The sequence below is a fragment of the Salvelinus namaycush genome, chromosome 22 (genome assembly GCF_016432855.1).
Source record: "Salvelinus namaycush isolate Seneca chromosome 22, SaNama_1.0, whole genome shotgun sequence".
Taxonomy (NCBI): Eukaryota; Metazoa; Chordata; class Actinopteri; order Salmoniformes; family Salmonidae; genus Salvelinus; species Salvelinus namaycush.
The window spans coordinates 30,022,027-30,040,322 of NC_052328.1; the positions used below are offsets into that span (position 1 = coordinate 30,022,027).

The 18,296-nt window shown below is 45.3% G+C and overlaps 1 protein-coding gene across 1 annotated transcript in view; it reads left to right on the plus strand.

Moving 5' to 3' along the window:
* Positions 1-18,296, plus strand: part of LOC120017837 (potassium voltage-gated channel subfamily H member 1-like) — a 99,264-nt gene that overhangs the window by 51,133 nt on the left and 29,835 nt on the right. Inside the window, exons 10-12 of the mRNA XM_038960802.1 lie at positions 90-289; positions 1,886-2,138; positions 11,705-11,901. Coding sequence (XP_038816730.1) covers positions 90-289; positions 1,886-2,138; positions 11,705-11,901 — 650 coding nt within the window. The remainder of the gene's footprint in view (positions 1-89; positions 290-1,885; positions 2,139-11,704; positions 11,902-18,296) is intronic.

Sequence of the window (18,296 nt, forward strand, 5' to 3'; positions counted from 1 at the left end):
TCACACAACCTATTTTGGTTTGCTAGGTAATCTTCTCTAAATGTTCTCAATGTTTCTCCCTCCTCGTCTTTCTTTTTCTTTTTTCACAGCCCTTCTTTACGCCACCATCTTCGGTAACGTCACCACCATCTTCCAGCAGATGTACGCCAACACCAACCGTTACCACGAGATGCTGAACAGCGTCCGTGACTTCCTCAAGCTCTACCAGGTGCCCAAGGGGCTGAGCGAGAGGGTCATGGATTACATCGCCTCCACCTGGTCCATGTCCCGGGGCATAGATACTGAAAAGGTATCTCAAACTGTAAGCCTGACATTCATTACCTTGGCTTGCATGCTGTCCCCCCCCCCACCCGCGTTGGTTGGTTGGTTCTCCTGCATGGTAGCTTCCGCAGCTAGCTGGCCCCTTTGTATTGTGGTGATTGTGCCTCTGTGTGTCTATGTGCTTGACCAGTCCACTTGGGGTGGGAGTGTGGGGGAGGGTGTTGAGTGTTGGTGTTGAGTTAATGGATAATGCTCTGTAACTGTCATATTAACTGATTATTATAATTAGTCATGACAGCTGGTGTTAGTTTATGACAAGTGACTTTACCCTGTTATGGGCTGATTAGCAAACTGGTGGTATTTTGAACCAATGTGTAATTTGTTTCCAATTAATTAAATGCCTGAATGTGACATGGTTTTAAACCAATTATGAGCAGTTTACAGAAAAAACAGTGAGGAAATCAATGTAAGAAATGTGTCTAATAAGTGAAACATTTGACCCAGCGTCATCCAGGTTTGGCCGGGGTAGGCCGTCATTGTAAATAAGAATTTGTTCTTAACTGACTTGCCTAGTTAAATAAAAATGTAAAATACAGTGTGTTGTCCTTTTGGGGCTGCCTGATAGCTGGGGTGAGTATGTGCAGTTCAGTACAGGTTTTAGGCACATTCCTATGCTGTATGCTTTGCGATTGCCTCAGTCACAGTAGAAAGCAACACTATGTAAGCTTCCAGGCACATTTCTTCCACAGCGTAGAGAGAATGGATGAGCGATTCTCTGCTATCACACATGGACTCACCTCAGCCTCCCAGGTGTTTAACTGTGGCTGTTGCTGTGACAACAACAGTATCCCAGCCAGGCCTGTAGAGAGGAGGCTGGTTTGAGTGGTAGTTCTGGGTGATTATGCTCTGTTCACATACTTAACTAACTGTAACCCATACCACTAAGCTTAAAACATTGTTGGTGTTAGTCTATACACTTATACTTCCTCTTTTTTAAGACAGAAAAAGAAGATTAAAATAACAAGATTTTAACATTGATGTACTGTTGTATTTTCTGTGCCCCTCTAACTTGTACTTTTGCCCAATGTGCACCATTACTGTATGATGATGGTGGTTGTTGTTGATGCACTGCAAAAAATATAATCTTAGCTCGATTTTTTAAAATCTTGTATTGAGTTATAATGCTCTTAAAATTACTTTTTTCTTATCAAGATAAATGATCTTACCGCATTGGCTTGATAGAAGTGGAGTACGATCATTTTAATAGTGTTTTATCTTATTCCACCTTGTATCAAGTCTTTTTTAGGTTAAAATAAGACAAGTGATCTGTCAATGTGGTAAATTCTTTTAATTTTAAGTGCATTATCACTCAATACAAGATTAAAAGTCTAGCTAAGATTTCATTTTGTTGCTATTATAAGTGTTAGCAATCTGTTTTTGGTTGGTTGCCTTGTTGCGACACCCTTAGAATATTTCACAATAAAGATTTTAAAGTAATATATCTAAACGCTATCATGGCTGCCAGTCAGAAACTACTGGTTCACCAAAGACCATGAGTTTAGAAGGTGATACAATTAGGCTATTTAACTCTTATCCCTCTCTCCCTCTCCTCTCCCCGTCCCAGGTATTGCAGATATGTCCTAAGGACATGAGGGCAGATATCTGCGTCCACCTGAACAGGAAAGTCTTCAAAGAACACCCTGCGTTCAGGTTGGCCAGTGACGGGTGCCTGCGTGCCCTGGCCATGGAGTTCCAGACTATCCACTGTGCCCCTGGCGACCTCATCTACCATGCCGGGGAGAGCGTGGACAGCCTCTGTTTCGTGGTGTCAGGATCCCTGGAGGTCATCCAAGATGATGAGGTGGTGGCCATCTTGGGTGAGTAGTTGTCTATTATACAGTATGACGATGTAGGATTACATGGTGGCCATCTTGGGTGAGTAGTTGTCTATTATACAGTATGACGATGTAGGATTACATGGTGGCCATCTGGGGTGAGTAGTTGTGTATTATACAGTATGACGATGTAGGTGGTGGCCATCTTGGGTGCTTTGCTGCTGTCTATTGTATAGGATGGTTTGCGGCTATTTTGAGTGAGCTGCTGTCCATGGACCAGTGCTTGAGTTGAGCCGGTGCACATCGGTACCGTGGTGTTCATCGGTACCATGGTGTTCATCGGTACCGTGTGTGAAAGGAGCTGTTGTCTAATCCCAACGACAGTCCCTGTAGAGACATTACCAGGGTGTTAATGTGGGAGTGGAGGGTGAAGGCTACACAGTTAAATGTTGAGTGGCTGTAAATCACACCTTGTTATTGATCTAAGTGATGGATTCTTTGTTATTTCTCGTATTATGTTTTGGTTGTTCTCCATGGTGTGTGTGTGTGTGTGTGTGTGTGTGTGTGTGTGTGTGTGTGTGTGTGTGTGTGTGTGTGTGTGTGTGTGTGTGTGTGTGTGTGCCGGCGGATGTGTTTGAGTGCATATACAGACCGTTAGACTGTTGCTGGGCAAACAGCCAACATTGCCAGGCAAACATACACACCAACATAATAAAACATGGTGAACAGTAAAAATGCAACACCATCTCCCTGGGCCTACTAACAAACAGTAGCTGAGGTTATTTTCCATGGCGTTGCTGACCTGGTTAGTTCATGTTGATTGAACCCTGGGTGATGAATTAGCTACTGCTGTAAATCACAGTCTCATTAAACTAATGGCAGCTGCTATACAGAATCATTGCTGCAGCAGCTGCTGAATGTAGGCCTACGTAGCACCGTGATCATTCTATTAACTAATTAACTCTAGTTGGTCACCTCATTCTCTCTTGGTTCGTCAGAAGGGGGTAGATCAGCTTTAATGTTGCAGATAGATTGTAGCTTCCATCAATGTAATTGTTTGCATCAATTCCAATCCCCCATATATATATATATATATATATATATATATATATATACATATATACATATATATATATATATATATATAACAACAACGCTTAGTCTTCTACTTCCAGCTTATACTGTCACGGTCGTCTTGAGGTGAATGAATGGACCAAGGCGCAGCGTGATATGAATACATCTTCTTTTATTTTACGACGAAGATGAACACGAAACGAAACACTTATACAAACTATACAAAACAACAAACAACCGTGAAGCTACAAACGAAAGTGCACACACAAGCTACTTACGTTCAACATAGACAATCTCCCACAATCACCTAAAGCCTATGGCTGCCTTAAATATGGCTCCCAATCAGAGACAATTAATGACATCTGTCTCTGATTGAGAACCAAACCAGGCAACCATAGACTTTCCTAGAACTCTCTCCTGAACACAACCCCATACACTATACAACACCCCCTAAACAATACACACACCCTAAACTAGACAAAACACACAAACGTCCCATGTCACACCCTGACCCAACTAAAATAATAAAGAAAACAAAGAATACTAAGGCCAGGGCGTGACATAACCCCCCCCTCAAGGTGCGAACTCCGGACGCACCAGCATAAAGTCTAGGGGAGGGTCTGGGTGGGCGTCTGTCCACGGTGGCGGCTCTGGCGCTGGTCGTGGTCCCCACCCCACCATAGTCACTACCCGCTTTCGTATCCTCCTCCAAATGGCCACCCTCCAAATTAACCCCACTGGATTAAGGGGCAGCACCGGACTAAGTGGCAGCACCGGACTAAGGGGCAGCACCGGACTAAGGGGCAGCACCGGACTAAGGGGCAGCACCAGGATAAGGGGCAGCACCAGGATAAGGGGCAGCACCAGGATAAGGGGCAGCACCAGGATAAGGGGCAGCACCAGGATAAGGGGCAGCTCCGGACTGAGGGACGGCAGCTCCGGACTGAGGGACAACACCGGACTGGCTGGCTGACCCTGGCTGGCTGGCGGATCCTGGCTGGCTGGCTCTGGCGGATCCTGGCTGGCTGGCTCTGGCGGATCCTGGCTGGCTGGCTCTGGCGGATCCTGGCTGGATGATGGCTTAATGCTGGATGACGGCTCTGGCTGGTCATGGCTGGATGACGGCTCTGGCTGGTCATGGCTGGATGACGGCTCTGGCTGGTCATGGCTCGCTGACGGCTCTGGCTGATCCTGTCTGGGGGAAGGCTCTGGCTGATCCTGTCTGGCGGAAGGCTCTGGCTGATCCTGTCTGGCGGAAGGCTCTGGCTGCTCCTGTCTGGCGGAAGGCTTTGGCTGCTCCTGTCTGGCGGAAGGCTCTGGCTGCTCCTGTCTGGCGGAAGGCTCTAGCGGCTCCTGTCTGGCGGAAGGCTCTAGCGGCTCCTGTCTGGCGGAAGGCTCTAGCGGCTCCTGTCTGGCGGACGGCTCTGTAGGCTCATGGCAGACGGGCGGCTTTGCAGGCTCATGGCAGACGGGCGGCTTTGAAGGCTCAGTACCGACGGGCAGTTCATGCGGCGCTTGGCAGACGGACAGTTCAGACGGCGTTGGGCAGACGGACAGTTCAGGCGCCGTTGGGCAGACGGGCAGTTCAGGCGCCGCTGGGCAGACGGCAGACTCTGGCCGGCTGAGACGCACTGTAAGCCTGGTGCGTGGTACCGGAACTGGAGGTACCGGGCTAAGGACATGCACCTTCAGGCTAGTGCGGGGAACAACAACAGGGCACACTGGACTCTCAAGGCGTACTATAGACCTGGTGCGTGGTACCGGCACTGGTGGTACCGGGCTGAGGGCACGCACATCAGGGCGAGTACGGGGAGAAGGAACAGTGCGTACAGGGCTCTGGAGACGCACAGGAGGCTTAGTGCGTGGTGCCGGAACTGGTGGTACTGGACTGGAGACACGCACCATAGGGAGAGTGCGTGGAGGAGGAACAGGGCTCTGGAGACGCACTGGAAGCCTGGTGCGTGGTGTAGGCACTGGTGGTACTGGCCTGGAGCGGGGAGGTGGCGCCGGAAATACCGGACCGTGCAGGCGTACTGGCTCCCTTGAGCACCGAGCCTGCCCAACCTTACCTGGTTGAATGCTCCCCGTCGCCCGACCAGTGCGGGGAGGTGGAATAACCCGCACCGGGCTATGTAGGCGAACCGGGGACACCATGCGTAAGGCTGGTGCCATGTAAACCGGCCCGAGGAGACGCACTGGTGGCCAGATATGTAGGGCCGGCTTCATGACATCCGGCTCAATACTCAATCTAGCCCTGCCAGTGCGGGGAGGTGGAATAACCCGCACCGGGCTATGCACACGTACAGGAGACACCGTGCGCTCTACTGCGTAACACGGTGTCTGCCCGTACTCCCGCTCTCCACGGTTAGCCTGAGAAGTGGGCGCAGGTCTCCTACCTGCCCTTGGCCCACTACCTCTTAGCCCCCCCCCCAAGAAATTTTTGGGGTTTACTCACAGGCTTCCTTGCTAGTCGGGTACCCTCATAACTTCGGTTCCTCTCTCCAGTTGCCTCTGCTCTCCTAATCGCCTCCAGCTGTTCCCATGGAAGGCGATCTCTTCCAGCTCGGATCTCCTCCCATGTGTAGCAACCCTTGCCGTCCAATACATCCTCCCATGTCCACGAGTCCTGGTTACTTTGCCGCTGTTGTTGGTTCCGCTCACGCTGCTTGATCCATGTGTGGTGGGAGATTCTGTCACGGTCGTCTTGAGGTGAATGAATGGACCAAGGCGCAGCGTGATATGAATACATCTTCTTTTATTTTACGACGAAGATGAACACGAAACGAAACACTTATACAAACTATACAAAACAACAAACAACCGTGAAGCTACAAACGAAAGTGCACACACAAGCTACTTATGTTCAACATAGACAATCTCCCACAATCACCTAAAGCCTATGGCTGCCTTAAATATGGCTCCCAATCAGAGACAATTAATGACATCTGTCTCTGATTGAGAACCAAACCAGGCAACCATAGACTTTCCTAGAACTCTCTCCTGAACACAACCCCATACACTATACAACACCCCCTAAACAATACACACACCCTAAACTAGACAAAACACACAAACTTCCCATGTCACACCCTGACCTAACTAAAATAATAAAGAAAACAAAGAATACTAAGGCCAGGGCGTGACATATACATACTATATACATTTTATGGACACAGTCTATTTTACAATAGTTATATTTTGTTTGTTTTAACTCCTGTCCTTCCTCTACCCTCAACCTCTTCCATCTATTTCTGATGTCATTCCGGTTTGATTTCTATTTGCAATATCTTTCAAACTTTGCTCTTTCACAAAAGTTCTGAACCTATATACGTTTTACGGACACAGTATGTTTTACATGAGTTATCTTGTTACTAGTTGTTATTAGTCCCAACCTTCAGCTCCATTCAACCCCTCCCATCTATCTCTTAAAACCATCCATATTGGATTTCTATTTTCCATATATTTTTCTACTTTGTTGTGATGTTTCACAAGATCTTTTTTGAATGACCATGCAGTTGATTCACATTTCCACAGCTGCGGAGAACAATGTTTTACTAGAATTGACTCTAGCTGTTTTGCTGTTCCATTTTTGCCTCTCTATCACTGCCTTGGTTTGTTTTAGGCTGGAAGACATGAAAGCCTTGTTTTTTTATTCAATCCAATCTGATTATGCTGACAAACTCATCAACTCCAAACCCATCACAAATGATATGTTAGATTTGTTAGTTCCAAAATTTGAGTGTGAATTTACATTGTTAGGACTGACTACCAGCAACCGACAAACTATAAGTAAGTAAGGAGCCTTGGCTTGTGCGAGCCAGAACAGCTCATAGGAGCAGGATCTCCTGTTTCTGTAGCGTCCAGAACAGCTCATAGGAGCAGGATCTCCTGTTTCTGTAGCGTCCAGAACAGCTCATAGGAGCAGGATCTCCTGTTTCTGTAGCGTCCAGAACAGCTCATAGGAGCAGGATCTCCTGTTTCTGTAGCGTCCAGAACAGCTCATAGGAGCAGGATCTCCTGTTTCTGTAGCGTCCAGAACAGCTCATAGGAGCAGGATCTCCTGTTTCTGTAGCGTCCAGAACAGCTCATAGGAGCAGGATCTCCTGTTTCTGTAGCGTCCAGAACAGCTCATAGGAGCAGGATCTCCTGTTTCTGTAGCGTCCAGAACAGCTCATAGGAGCAGGATCTCCTGTTTCTGTAGCGTCCAGAACAGCTCATAGGAGCAGGATCTCCTGTTTCTGTAGCGTCCAGAACAGCTCATAGGAGCAGGATCTCCTGTTTCTGTAGCGTGAGGCAGCTTGATATACAAGTACACCCCCTGGACGCTAGTCTACCCCAATCTATCTCATTAATTCTGAGTGCCAAGCAGAGACGCATCAGGTCCCATTTTTACTGTCTTTAGTATAACTCGGCCGGGAATCGAGCTCCCAATCTTCCGATCTCAGGGTAGACACTCTAGCCACAAGGCCACTGAGTTGGTTCAAACTACCATCATACTGTTTTGTATGGGGCCATACACACACCCAGGTACGCTCTGTAATTCAATGTTGGCCGTGTATTTGATGGATGTTGGCCCTTGTTGGCCGTGTATTTGATGGATGTTGGCTGTGTATTTGATGGATGTTGCCAGCTTTTCAACAACGTACCGTAAAGCTTAGGCAGATGTCAACTTTAATTAGGATCAGACTGATATAAACAGCTGGCTGTGTATTTGATGGATGTTGGCCGTTGTTGGCCATGTATTTGATGGATGTTGGCCGTTGTTGGCCATGTATTTGATGGATGTTGGCCATGTATTTGATGGATGTTGCCATTTTTTCAACAACGTACCGTAAAGCTGAGGCAGATGTCCGCTTTAATTAGGAAGAGACTGATATAAACAGCTGGCCATGTATTTGATGGATGTTGGCCGTGTATTTGATGGATGTTGGCTGTGTTTTTGATGGATGTTGGCTCTGTTTTTGATGGATGTTGGCAGATTTTCAATAACTGTACCGTAAAGCTGCTTTCTTGAGGAAACATTTACTTACTATGACAGTGATATGTGGTTGTCTCACCAAGCTATCCTATGATAAATGCACTAACTGTAAGTCGCTCTGGATAAGAGTATCTGCTAAATGACAAATGTAAATGTCAGCTTTAATTACAAAGAGACTGATATAAACAGCTCTCATTTCTGGATGCATACACTGTGTGTGTGTGTGTGTGTGTGTGTGTGTGTGTGTGTGTGTGTGTGTGTGTGTGTGTGTGTGTGTGTGTGTGTGTGTGCGTGTGTCTGTGTGTGTGTGTGTGTGTGTGTGTGTGTGTGTGTGAGAGAGAGAGAGAGATTAGTAGTCTAGATGAGTAGAACAACTAAAATCTAGCAGGTTGGTGTTCTGTGTTGTGCTGTTCTGTTCTGTTCTAGCTTGTGTTATACTGTATTGGGCTGTGTTGTGTTGATCTGAGCGGTGCTGTACTGTGCTGAGCGTTACTGTGCTACATTCTTACTTTGTGCTGTGCTATTCAGAGAAAATAAACACCCACAACCCATAGTGGGAAAACAGGCTACCTAAATATGATTCTCAATCAGAGACAACGATCGACAGCTGCCTCTGATTGAGAACCATATCAGGCCAGACATAGAAATACAACAACATAGAAAACAGAACATAGACTACCCACCCAAACTCACGCCCTGACCAACCTAACACAAAGACATTAAAAAAACTAAGGTCAGAACGTGACAGTACCCCCCCCCCCAAAGGTGCGGACTCCGGCCGCAAAACCTGAACCTATAGGGGAGGGTCTGGGTGGGATTCTGTCCGAAGTGGCGGCTCTGGCGCGGGACGTGGACCCCACTCCACCATAGTCTTTGCCCGCTTAAGTGGTGCCTTTGGGGCGGCGACCCTCGCCGCCGACCTCGGACTGGGAACCCTTGCAGCGGGCCCCGAAAAGACGGGAGACTCCGGCAGCGCCGGACAGGCGGGAGACTCCGGCAGCGCCGTAGTGAAGGGCGACTCCGGCAGCGCCGTAGTGAAAGGACGGCTCCGGCAGCTCCTGACTGACGGGCGGCTCCGGCAGCTCCTGACTGACGGGCGGCTCCGGGCTGCTCAGGACAGACGGGCGGCTCAGGACAGATGTGCGGCTCTGGCAGCTCAGGACAGACGGGCGGCTCTGGCAGCTCAGGACAGACGGGCGGCTCCGGCAGCTCAGGACAGACGGGCGGCTCCGGCAGCTCAGGACAGACGGGCGGCTCCGGCAGCTCAGGACAGACGGGCGGCTCTGGCAGCTCAGGACAGACGGGCGGCTCTGGCCTGGAGAGAGAACCTGGAGGGAGGAGACGGAGAGACAGCCTGGTGCGTGGGGCTGCCACAGGACCCACCAGGCTGGGGAGACCTACAGGAGGCCTGGTGCTTGGAGGAGGCACCGGAAGGAACGGGCTGTGGGGGAGCACAGTGCTCAGCCTTGGCACCACTCCTCCAGGCTGGATGACCACTTTAGCCCGGACCCTCCAGAGTGCAGGCACAGGTTGAACCGGTCTGTGGGTGAGCACTGGAGATCTGGTGCATACCACTCGCACCTCTCCCTTAGGCTCAATGCACACATTCGCCCGGCACGAGTGGAGCGCAGGCATAGGATGCACTGCACCCTCCCAGCGCCCCGGAGACACAGCACGCAGAGCCGGCGCAGGATACCCTGGGCCGAAACGGCGTACCGGAGACCAGACACACTGAGCCGGCACAATACGCCCTGGCTGGATGCCCACACTCGCATGACACTTGCGGGGGGCTGGCCTATAGCGCACCGGGCTATGAGCGCGTACTGGCGACACAGTGCGCTTAACCGCATAACACGGTGCCTGACCAGTAACGTGCTGCTTACGATAAGCACGAGGAGTGGGCTCAGGTCTCCAACCTGACTCTGCCACACTCCCCGTCTCCCCGCTGCCTCTCGTGCCTGTCGCGCTGCCGTGCTACCTCCTCATATCGCCGCCGCTCAGCTTTCGCTGCCTCCAGTTCTTCCTTGGGGCGGCGATATACCCCAGCCTGTGCCCAGGGTCCCTTGCCGTCTAGTATCTCCTCCCATGTCCATGAGTCCAGATTGCACTGCTCCCGTTTACCAGGCTGCTTGGTCCGGTGTTGGTGAGTGTTTCTGTAACGATTCTCGTTGGTGGAAGGAGAGGAGGACCAAAATGCAGCGTGGTAAGTGTTCGTCATATTTTAATTTCAAACTGAACACTACACAAAATAACAACGATAAGAAAAAACGAAACAGTTATGTAAGGTGAACAGACACTAGACAGAAAATAAACACCCACAACCCATAGTGGGAAAACAGGCTACCTAAATATGATTCTCAATCAGAGACAACGATCGACAGCTGCCTCTGATTGAGAACCATATCAGGCCAGACATAGAAATACAACAACATAGAAAACAGAACATAGACTGCCCACCCAAACTCACGCCCTGACCAACCTAACACAAAGACATAAAAAGAAACTAAGGTCAGAACGTGACAGTTTGATTATGAGAAGACGTGTGTGTGTGCGCCAGAACTAGGTTCAAATACATGTGTATTTGCGTATTTTGTTTTTTAAATACTTTTTTTGTGTATTTGAGTGTTTCCAAATACATTCCAAAATTCAACTATTTGTTTTTTCAAACAAAGGTTATCTGAATACTTGTTTTCAAATGTATTGTTGAAAAGTAATTGAAATACCTGAAATAGTATTTGAACCAAGGTCTGGTACGTGCGCGTGTGGATGTGTAAATGAATGCATGTCTTGTGCAATTGCATGAAATCTTGTCAATTCCAAGTAGGAAAACATCATTAGGTAATATAATGAATCATCTTGTTATATTTTGCAGTGAGAGCATCAAACATTTTCCCATTCACTCTCAATCATTCAACAAAGATATCAAAACCCTTTTGAATATTGTAGTTTAATAATTTCAATTATTGTCAGTTCATAGACAGCTGTACAGTTAGGTATTGTTGTGAAATGTCTTCTCTTTTTAATAAGCTCACCCATTTTAAATGCAATTTTACAGAATCACAAATAGGATCCTCTCAGAAGCCAGACCCAATGATCAGAACAAATGTATATAGTGTCTGTGAATGCTTTGTCAATTCACTGAACATTGATATGATTCACATCAACAAGTTTTATATTTCAGCCAGTAAGATTAATGGGTTCAAACAGGCTTTCGTTGCTGTGACTGACAGGGTTTGAACCAAAACACTTTGTTATCCTGCTGAGCCAAAGCCTAGGCATTAACTATGGGAGCAAACGTTCGTCTTCACATCTCCGGCATAGTCACTCTGGAATAAAGTAACTATTGTTATGTCTCAGAAGTAAATGGGTAAATACTCAGTTGTAAACCGGGCACTTTAGCTGCTTTCTCTCACTCTCTGCAGGTAAAATAAATATTTCGGAAATCTTTCTAAAGTATTAAAAAAAGTAATTCATAAATAAATCTCAGATGGAAAATCTGTTCCATTTAAGAAGTAATATCTTAATCGGTTCGCTCTCTCTCTCTCTCTGTCTGCAGGTAAGGGGGATGTGTTTGGGGATGTGTTCTGGAAGGAGGTGACCCTAGCCCAGGCGTGTGCCAACGTGCGTGCCCTGACCTACTGTGACCTCCACGTCATCAAACGAGACGCCCTGCAGAAGGTTCTGGAGTTCTACACGGCCTTCTCTAACCACTTCTCACGGAACCTGCTGCTCACCTACAACCTACGGAAGAGGGTCAGTGTAACTTATTGGACTTCCACTTATCTTCTAGCCTCATAGAACCAGCCTGATAGCTGTTCACCAGACTCGTTCATCTAAGTGATCAGGCTGGTTCACCAGGCCACTCTTCTTCCTCCCTGCCTATCAAACGCATCTTCTTTTCTCATTTCTGTTGTTATTTTATCTTCCTTGTCTCCTCTGCCTGTCTTTCATGTCTCAGTCTCTCAGTCTCTCAGTCTCTCAGTCTCTCAGTCTCTCAGTCTCTCTCTCTCTCTCTCTCTCTCTCTCTCTCTCTCTCTCTCTCTCTCTCTCTCTCTCTCTCTCTCTCTCTATTTTCTCTCTGTTCTCCCTTCTCATCATCCGCACAGGGCATCTAAGGCCAGGATTGAAATCAGATCCGCGGTAACCCACAGTGACCGACAAACACATAGCTTATCATTGCTTTTGTTTAGGATGTGTCAGAGGTTTAAATGCATTAGAGTGGTCAAATCCAGAATAGGCTCCTCCTATCGTGGACATTGCCATAGTCGCATTAGTAGAAATCCCTGTTAAATGCAGCCATGTTACAAGTTTGAACACTGGAATGTGTGCTTTAATCTACACCTCGATTAGGCTGATATAAATCTTTATTATTTTTGTTTAAAGGGAACTTTCACAATTTTCGTAATCTCCAGCACCACCTCAACATCAACATGTGAAAATGGCGCATTTTTATGTTTTGTAATAAAAAAGATACAGGAAGATAAGTGTTTCCATTGACATCATCGGTGTGCGTTGTGTTATTTTTAACCAATTATGAGTTGGCATTGCCTGCTAATTGTCTACTAATTGGTTGAGGATGTCATTGGAAACACTTATCTTTTTTACCACAAAACATAGAAACGTGCCATTTTCACATATGTTGATGTTGGGGTGGTGCTGGAGATGATGAATGTGAAGTAGATTTTTTTTTAAATTTCCCTTTAAATATTTTCAATTTGACTGTCATTATTTCTATATAGCCTACACGTTCTTGTTCTGAACTTCTAACGTGAGTGAGATACAGTGCATTCAGAACGTTTTCAGACCCCTTGCACCTTTGGCAATGATTACAGCCTTGAGTCTCTTGGGTATGACACTACAAGCTTGGCACGCCTGTATTTGAGGAGTTTCTCCCATTCTTCTCTGCAGATCCTCTCAAGCTCTGTCAGGTTGGATGGGGAGCGTTGCTGAACAGCTATTTTCAGGTCTTTTCAGAGATGTTCAATCCAGTTCAAGTCTGGGCTCTGGCTGGGCCATGGTTGTCCTTCTTTAAGGTTCTCCCAACTCCATAGAGGAACTCTGTCAGAGTGGCCATGGGTCATCTCCCTGACCAAGGCCTTTCTCCCCCGATTGCTCAGTTTTGCCGGGCGGCCAGCTCCAGGAAGAGTCTTGGTGGTTCCAAACGTCTTCCATTTAAGAATGATGGAGGCCGCTGTGTTCTTGGGGACCTTCAATGCTGCAGAAATGTTTTGGTACCCTTCCCCAGATCTGTGCCTCGACAGATTCCTGTCTCAGAGCTCTATGGACAATTCCTTCGACCTCATGGCTTGGTTTTTGCTGTGACATGTACTGTCAACTGTGGGACCTTATATAGGCAGGTGTGTGCCTTTCCAAATCACGTCCAATCAATTGAATTTACCACAGATGGACTCCAATCAAGTTGTAGAAACATCTCAAGGATGATCAATGGAAACAGGATGCACCTGAGCTCAATTTTGATTCTCATAGCAAAGGATCTGAATACTTTTGGAAATATGGTATTTCTGTTTTTTATTTTTAATACATTTTCAAAAAAAATCTAAACCTGTTTCCGCTTTGTCATTATGGGGTATTGTGTGTAGATTGCTGAGGATTTTTTTTTACATTTAAACTATTTTAGAATAAGGCTGGTATGTAACAAAATGTGGAAAAAGTCAAGGGGTCTGAATACTTTCAGAATGCACTAAGGATAGGTGTGGTTTTGTGACAAGGGCCACTTGGTGTCTTTCATATATATCTCTTATTTTTATTTTATTTATAATTTAATGTAATATTTTGTTCTTGTCTATAATGTTTTGTACTTTGTCATGTACTTGTACGTTTTATGTGGAACCCAGGGAGAGTAACTTCTGCGTGTGCAGTAGCTGATGGGGATCCTAATAAACTAAATCGTAAGAGCAGCAGCCCTCTAATTTAACAGCTCCTACGTAGTTACACCGTAGACACCAACTAAACAAATGCAATATATGCTATGCTATGTTTTTCGGCTAACCCGAGTAACCACTGATCTAATGAATCCTGACCTAAGCTTCTGATCTAATCAATATCATCTCATTGTAACAATCAGAGAAAAGTCAATAGCAGATTACAACTTGGTATTTTGAAGTCCATATCACTTTTATATTAGCAGTATCAGCATAAACTCTTTGATTTTCAGTTATAGACGAAATGCATGCCGATCCCCTTCTAGATTATTTTTCTTTGGAATTAATGAATCATTAAGGGGTGATTCTGAGATCTTAGATGATAGATTGTATGATGGTGGATCAGATCAGATGAGATCAGATGTACAAAGCTTACTTATGATGGTATTGTGACAGGATGTACCAGGGCTGCAGCAGAGGTGTGTCTGTCTGTGTCCTACTCTGCACTGTGCTGTGTGATCTTCTCTCTGAGCATGATGTGAGAGCTTTGATATTTGGTATTTTATTAGGATCCCCATTAGCTGTTGCGATAGCAGCAGCTACTCTTCCTGGGGTCCACACAAAACATGAAACATGACATAATACAGAACATTAATAGACAAGAACAGCTCAAGGACAGTACTACGTACATTTTAAACGCCTACCTACAGTATCAATGCATAGAGTATCTAGGTCAAATAGGGGAGAGGCGTTGTGCCGTGAGATGTTGCTTATCTGTTTTTTGAAACCAGGTTTGCTGTTCATTTGAGCAATATGAGATGGAACGGAGTTCCATGCAATCATGGCTCTATATAATACTGTGTTTTCTTGAATTTGTTCCGGATTTGGGGACTGAAAAGACCCCTGGTGGCATGTCTGGTGGTGTGTGTCAGTGCTGTGTGTAAGCGACTATGCAAACAATTTGGATTTTTCAACACATTTAATGTTTCTTATAAAAATAAGTGATGCAGTCAGTCTCTCCTCAACTCTTAGCCAAGAGAGACTGGCATGCATAGTATTTATATTAGCCCTCTGATTACAGTGAAGAGCAAGATGTGCCGCTCTATTCTGGGCCAGCTGCAGCTTAATTATGGCTGCAAGCCCGAGGTCGGTACACCTATGACAACATCCAGCTCAAAGTGCAGGGCGCGAAATTCAAAAAAATATTTTTTTTAAATATTTAACTTTCACACATTAACAAGTCCAATACAGCATATGAAAGGTACACATCTTGTGAATCAAGCCAACATGTCCGATTTTTAAAATGTTTTACAGGGAAGACAAAATATGTAAATCTATTAGCTAACCACGTTAGCAAAAGACACCACTTTTCTAACTCCATCAGTTTCTTACTCCATCAGGTGCTATCACAAATTCGACCAAATAAAGATATAAATAGCCACTAACCAAGAAAAAACTTCATCAGATGCCAGTCTGATAACATATTTATTGTATAGCATAGGTTTTGTTAGAAAAATGTGCATATTTCAGGTATAAATCATAGTTTGCCATTGCAGCCACCATCACAAATCTCACCAAAGCGACTAGAATTACTACAGAGAGCAACGTGTATTACCAATTTACTCATCATAAAACATTTCTTAAAAATACACAGCGCATAGCAATGGAAAGACACAGATCTTGTGAATTCAGACAACATTTCAGATTTTCTAAGTGTTTTACAGCGAAAACACAATAAATCGTTATATTAGCATACCACATGTGCAAACGTTACCCGAGCATTGATTCAAGCCAAAGAGAGCGATAACGTTATCATCGCCAAAATATATAAATTTTTTCACTAACCTTCTCAGAATTCTTCCGATGACACTCCTGTAACATCATATTACAACATACATATAGAGTTTGTTCGAAAATGTGCATATTTAGCCACAAAAAACCGTGGTTATACAATGAGAATAGTAGCAAAACTGGCCTGAAAATGTCGGGCGCCATCTTTGACAGTGATCTTGTCTAATGAATAACTATTCATAAACTTGACTAAAAAAATATAAGTTGGACAGCTATCGAAAGACAAATTAGTTCTTAATGCAATCGCTGAATTACATTTCAAAAATTATCCTTACTGTGCAATACAGGGTTCGCCAAGCGAAGCTATACCAAAAAAAATGGCGGAATATGCGTTTAACATTTTTCTACAGAACAACGATTTATCATCTTAAATATTTCTTACTATGAGCTGATCTTCCATCAGAATCTTGGGCAATGTATCCTTTCTCCGGTCTAATCGTCTTTTGGTCGAAAGATGTCCTCTTGCCCTGTCGAAATGGCCACTAACGTTCGGCATGTACTGGAAACGTGCCCAGCCGTTCAAAGTGCATCACAAAGAAATGCCTCAAAATCGCACTAAACGGATATAAATTGCTATAAAACGGTTTAAATTAACTACCTTATGATGTTTTTAACACCTATAACGAGTAAAAACATGACCGGCGATTTAGAAGTGGCTAAACCAAAGCTTGGAAAGAGAGCCAGTCCGACGTCCATCGTGCGTCAGGCGCAGGAAAAAAAGAAAGCTACTTCCGCCTTGTGCTCTTTTATACAGGCCCTGATTGCGCAATCGACTCCATTCAAATTGTCACCTCTTACTGACATCTAGAGGAAGGCGTAGGCAGTGTTTGTATCCTCATAGCATTTACAGGGACCTTAAAACTGACCTGGGACCAGGGGCCAAGATTTCTGAAATCTCACTCCCTGTCAGGAAAAGTGCTGTAGAATGAGTTCTGTTTCACTCAGAGACATAATTCCAACGGTTATAGAAACTAGAGAGTGTTTTCTATCCAATAATAATAATAATATGCATATTGTACGAGCAAGAATTGAGTACGAGGCCGTTTGAAATGGGCACCTTTAATCAGAGCTACTCAATACTGCCCCTGCAGCCATAAAAAGTTAACTAGGTCTTTCTTTGCAGCACTTGACCATATGACTGGAAAATAATCAAGATAAGATCAAACTAGAGCCTGCAGGATTTGCTTTGTGGAGTGTGGTGTCAAAAAAGCAGACCATCTTCACAACCACTGAATCAATATGTTTTGACCATGACAGTTTACAATCCAACGTAACACAAGGTAATTTAGTCTCCTCAAATTGCTCAACAGCTGATGTTACTTTGTGAACTGAGCACAGGCTCACCACTTAACCACAGCTTTGTGCTGTACTGTGGGATAGATAGCTTACTCATCGCTGCAAAACGCTGGCTATCAAGGCGCTCTTGGACCTCAGCCTGGCATGGCTCAATCAATACACCAGTGACTGATTTAGGGGAGCGGGAGAAAGGGAAAGGGAGGAAGGGAGAAATGGAAAGGTTGTAAGAACCATTTGGATAGTTGGAAATGTGGGCAGATTATTTACAAATATTCTCATTTTATAATTATCACTACTACATTTCTAGATGATAATGTTAATGATAATGATACATGCCTGTGATTAAACCTTTGTTCATGTAAGACTTTTAAATGTTGCAAATTCAATCAAAAAGCCACATTGATACATGTTTACGTCGATAAAGTATGGTGAAAACAATGTTAACTCAACACAGTTTTGCCTGATGAGCTGGATAGATGCTTGAACTACAGTACCAGTCAAAGGTTTGGACACATCTACTCATTCAAGGGTTTTCTTTATTTTCACTATTTTCTACATTGTAGAATAATAGTGTAGACATCAAAATTATGAAATAACACATATGGAATCATGTAGTAACCCCAAAAATGTTAAATAAATCTAAATATATTTATATTCTTTAAAGTAGCCACCCTTTGCCTTGATGACAGTCTTGGCAGTCTCTTAACCAGCTTCATGAGGTAGTCACCTGGAATGCTCTTTCAACAGTCTTGAAGGATTTCCCACATATGCTGAGCACTTTTTGGTTGTTTTTCCATCACTCTGCGGTCCAACTCATCCCAAACCATCTCAATTGGGTTGAGGTCTGGGGATTGTGGTAGCTAGGTCATCTGATGCAGAAGGAACTGGATCGTCTCGCTGTGGTTCCCTGACACATGTAGGGTTGATGGGGGTGGTATTGTGGGTGACCCGGCCTATAGAGTTCACGTCCAGTGCTCTAACGTCCATGGGAATAGAGAGGGGCTGAGTGGGGATATCCATAGCGGAAGCCAGGGTAGCGTCCATAAAGCTCTCAACAGCCCCAGAGTCGATGAGTACCCGGAGAGATTTCGATTGGTTCCCCCACAGCAACATGGCATG